Below are 5,000 nucleotides of genomic sequence, written 5' to 3'. Positions count from 1 at the left end.
ACGAAAAGAACCACACAAGAGCCAAAATAAAGACCGGCAACCCTTAATCCGTGTCCAGAGGCCCGTCTGCTCGACCGAGTCTCTCTCTCTCTCTCTCTCTCTCTCTCTCTCTCTCGCTCGCCCGAAGCCCCGAACTCGACCTCGAGATGATGTCCCAACAGATGCCCCAGATGCCCAGGCTCCTCACCCAGAACTGCCTCCAGGCTTTTCTCAACAGCTTTGACACTGTGCTGACGGATTGCGACGGTGAGTTTAAGGAAGGGAAGACTAAGTTTTTAATTTTTTCGTTTGTAAGGGAAAATGCTAAGATGAATGTTATTTTTCTTTTCCCTGACGTGTGGATTCTTATCTAATCTCTCTCGATATGGTGGCGCTGGCTAGGGATTTATAGCCTTCCTTATAGCCTGGTTTTATTTGAAGTTCTAATAGATTGGGAGATATTGTGGTGTAGAATCAATAGATGGTTGCGTTATCCATGCCATTGGTGTGCCAGACAAGACTAGCAACTTTCTGCCCCCGAAATGCTGTCAATTTAGAGCTTAAAAAGGTTCCTTATTAATAGGAAGTCATCAGGGAAGTCTTCTAGATCTCTTCTGCTAGATATATTTTACAGAGATTTTGTTAGCCTTTTCTATAGCGCCTTATAGGTACAAAGGCCCAAGCAATTGTTTTATACTTGACAACTCTATTTACCATCAATATCATTGCTGTAGTTAGTTTCCTAATCCACCGATGGTAATATAATTGCCATGTGATTTGTTATTCATTCATCAGATTTTTTGGCAACTTTTCAATCATATTTTATCAATCTCATATGGTATTTATGCACACATTATTCATATAAAACATGATTTGGTATATATTCATTTAAGGTTGGTACTACAAGTCCAAGCTCATTCTTGTCTGAATATTTGAGATGAAACTTTATTGGCCTTTTCTGGAGCACCAAAGGTACAAAAGGCTGATGTGGTTGCTGGTTGACAACCCACCATCTCTCATCGGGCTTTCGAAAATCATTTATGAATCTGTAATATCCATGTACCTTATAGCAATAAATAATTTTTGTTTATTATTTTACAACTTTCCACTAGAAACTCATACATTGCACAGTATACTAGATATTAGTTTGATCTAATGTAATTTTTATTTGCTCATTAGTACAGTAAGTTTATTTAAAATGAAGCACATCATTAGTGTTAGATGAGGCATTTGGAGCCACCCTACATGGAGCTGTTATATTGCTATCTTTATATTTTATTGAATTGTTATTAAATTTATCATATAGAGACCACAGAAGCATTTTCTAAAGATAGAAATAAATGACCAAAAAAGCTGCTGAATAGCAAATAGAATTTGCATATATTTACTTCATTTATATGGATCTATTGCTTTAGTTTTCTTGATATTCATGAACATTGTAACCAATGAGATTTTCTGTCTATGTAATATAAATACTGAAACTCATTTTTTTCCTTTCACCCAATGAGCTCACCCAGAGTAACATTTCCTTTGATAATATGCCCTCTCTTGCATTTGCATGAGCAGGTGCTACATTCATGGAAAATGAATACATGGAAATGAACCCTATAGATTAGGTCTATGGTTGATGAGTTAACAGGATTATTTTTCTTTGTAGATTTCTCTCGTTATCAATCCTGGCAGAATGAACGTGCTTATCAAGAATGCAGCTGAAAGGACGATCCTGATCTTAAAATTACTTGCAAGGTGGCAAGCTCTAGCAATGCTCTCAACCTCCAGAGGATAGCTAGGAAGTTATTATAGTCTCGTAAAGTGAATTCAAGGCTTATTGTCTTCTCTCACTCTGATTCGCCAATTGTGGGTAATGTCTTTTATAATTCTTTCGATCAGGTTTTGTCGTCCTGTTCTGAATAGAGCTAGTTTGTGGTTGTGATTGATTTATAGTTTCTTGTTATATATTTAGAGCATTGAAGAAAATAAAGGTAAATTCTTCTGGTATTAGATAGGACTTTTGACTTTGACAAGTTTATTGAGACAAATAATTACATACATCTCAAAAGGATGAGGTAAAATAGGTTATCCTCACCCTAATCTTAGTCCCTCTTTGGGCTCACATATATTTTACGAAACCTTACAGCTCTGTCAACATATTGAAATATATACAGACCAAAAGGCGGATAAATCACAAGCATACAAACGCATTGGTGTTTGACCACATTGCATATCTAAGAATAACATACCCTTGTATTTTCTTCTAATCATTAGAATTAGGACTGTTTATTCAATTAGTAAGAATGATATTGTTACGGAAAGAAAGAGGAAAGTTGAACATACTGTATGATATATATATTTTTTTTGTCATTTAACTCTGGCTTCTTCTTTTTTTATACAGATATAAAATATATATGTGAAGGGCAAAAACACTCTACCGTGCTGATAATTTGGCAGAAAAACCCACAATACACAAAATAGATTTTTTTGAAAATGAGTTTTTTTTCTGCCAGAACAAATATATATCCAAATTGATTTTCTTCATATATTTTCACTTAGGTGTATTGTGGAGTGGAGATGTTACCATTGGGCAGGCAAATGAAGCAGTCAAAAAGCTGCAATCTCTCGGGAAAAAGGTTTTCTACGTCACCAACAACTCGACAAAATCACGTGATGAGTACGTCACGAAGTGTGAAAGGCTCGGCTTCGTTGCTGAAAAGGTAGGTGAGATGTTTCTATGATACTGAAATTATAATAACTATGATACTGAATTATCAGCAATGATTGTGATTTTCCAATACTAATGTGACATAGAGTAAGCAGTTTCACAAAGTCAGGTACCATCGTTGCTGAAAAGGTAGGCGAGATGTTTCTATGATACTGAAATTATAGTAACTATGATACTGAATTATCAGCGATGGTTGTGATTTTCCAATACTAATGTGACATAGAGTAAGCAGTTTCACAAAGTCAGGTACCAGGTTTTTATGCTTTGCAACTGCTTGTATTGCCTGTGAATTTACAAAAGATTTTCTACACACAGGAAGAAATTGTCAGCTCATCCTTTGTGATGGCCCAGTACCTGAAGCAGCAAGGATTCAACAAGAAGGTGTATGTTGTTGGAACCTCTGGAATGACATCTGAGCTGGATAATGTTGGCATTGCACACACTGATATAGGGGTGAGACTGACCAATGATTCAATATGATTATGATAGATGCAAACTGATCCTTTTTTGGAATTAGGTGCATATCCTAACATCATTGTATAATTTTAGCACCAGAGCTCTAACAACAGTTTGGGTTCTTTCTCCAAGCTGTCTGTTTTTTCTGGTTTTCACCTTTACTTGATATCTTAGCATGGACTTACCTATTAACCTTCCAAGAATTAGGTACATAGCTTAACATCACTGTATAATTTTAGCACCAGAGCTCTAACTGAAGTTCAGGTTATTTCTCTAAGGTGTCTGTTTTCTCTTTTTTTACCTTTACTTGATATCTTAGCATGGACTTACCTATTAACCTTCCAAGAATTAGGTACATAGCTTAACATCACTGTATAATTTTAGCACCAGAGCTCTAACTGAAGTTCAGGTTATTTCTCTAAGCTGTCTGTTTTCTCTTTCTTTTACCTTTACTTGATATCCTAGCAAGTACTTACCTATTAATATACCAAGACAACAACCTAAGATGTTCTTCCTGGGCAGGGCATCTCTTGATATATGAATCTATATATGGTATAGTAGCAAAGTGATTCTAATTAGCATTCTCTATGATAGGTTAGTTACACAACTGCAGGAATAAATTGCCTGTATTTTGAAGAAAAACAAATGCAGTGTGGAAGTGACTCAACCCTGTGAAAATGCATGTAGCAGAAGGGTTAAGTGCTACTCTATTTCAAATAAGGCTCTTATTTTCTTAAGGTAGGATTAGAAACCATGGACTGGTATTCTAAGACAAGTGAAGAGCTAGTTTTTGGGATTGAAATATTTACATATTCACATAGATGAAAACAAATAGTGTTACATTGAATAAAACTACAGCTGATTATGCTCTCGAGATTGTGGGTATATTAAGAAATCTTAAAGGTCTTGGAGTAAATACAGTGTACAGCATAGTTTTATTATTTCTGATCTTGAAGTAAATACAGTGTACAGCATAGTTTTATTAATTCTAAAGATCTTGTATTAAATACAGTGTACAGCATAGTTTTATTATTTCTAAAGATCTTGGAGTAAATACAATGAATAGCATAGTTTTATTATTTCTAAAGGTCTTGGAGTAAATTCTTATTTCTAAAGATCTTGGAGTAAATACAATGTACAGCATAGTTTTATTATTTCTAAAGATCTTGAAGTAAATACAGTGTACAGCATAGTTTTATTATTTCTAAAGATCTTGGAGTAAATACAGTGTACAGCATAGTTTTATTATTTCTAAAGATCTTGGAGTAAATACAGTGTACAGCATAGTTTTATTATTTCTAAAGATCTTTGAGTGAATACAGTGTACAGCATAGTTTTATTATTTCTAAAGATCTTTGAGTGAATACAGTGTACAGCATAGTTTTATTATTTCTAAAGATCTTTGAGTGAATACAGTGTACAGCATAGTTTTATTATTTCTAAAGATCTTTGAGTGAATGCAGTGTACAGCATAGTTTTATTATTTCTAAAGTTCTTGGAGTAAATACAATGTACAGCATAGTTTTATTATTCTATTATTTCAGAAATTGAGATTCAACCCATACATTCAGGTCATCACTGAAGTCATTATAACAAATGTGCATGACTCTTTGTGCATGAACTCTAGTACATCATGCAGTGCTGATATGTTCATCTTCATCCTGACAGCCTGAACCACTCACAACCAATGCCTTCAAGCTGCCTGAGATCATGAAGTTGGACCCAGAAGTTGGAGCTGTGGCTGTGGGCTTCGACCCCGATTTCAGCTTCCCCAAGATTATGAGAGCTGCATCCTATCTTGAAAACCCAGAATGTCTTTTCATCGCTACAAATACTGACGAGCGAT

The 5,000-nt window shown here is 35.0% G+C and overlaps 1 protein-coding gene across 1 annotated transcript in view; it reads left to right on the top strand.

The window, feature by feature from the left end:
* LOC122250525 (phosphoglycolate phosphatase) overlaps positions 1-5,000 on the top strand; it is a 6,599-nt gene that overhangs the window by 212 nt on the left and 1,387 nt on the right. Inside the window, exons 1-4 of the mRNA XM_086548292.1 lie at positions 1-246; positions 2,530-2,690; positions 3,014-3,151; positions 4,823-5,000. The exon at positions 1-246 is cut by the window's left edge and continues 212 nt beyond it; the exon at positions 4,823-5,000 is cut by the window's right edge and continues 33 nt beyond it. Of these exons, the coding sequence (XP_086404418.1) occupies positions 147-246; positions 2,530-2,690; positions 3,014-3,151; positions 4,823-5,000 (577 nt within the window). The 5' untranslated portion in view covers positions 1-146. The remainder of the gene's footprint in view (positions 247-2,529; positions 2,691-3,013; positions 3,152-4,822) is intronic.

Source organism: Penaeus japonicus, unplaced genomic scaffold (genome assembly GCF_977035675.1).
Source record: "Penaeus japonicus unplaced genomic scaffold, GWHDUDI00000001_assembly GWHDUDI00000020, whole genome shotgun sequence".
Classification (NCBI taxonomy): domain Eukaryota; kingdom Metazoa; phylum Arthropoda; class Malacostraca; order Decapoda; family Penaeidae; genus Penaeus; species Penaeus japonicus.
This window is presented reverse-complemented; position numbering and strand designations above follow the sequence as displayed.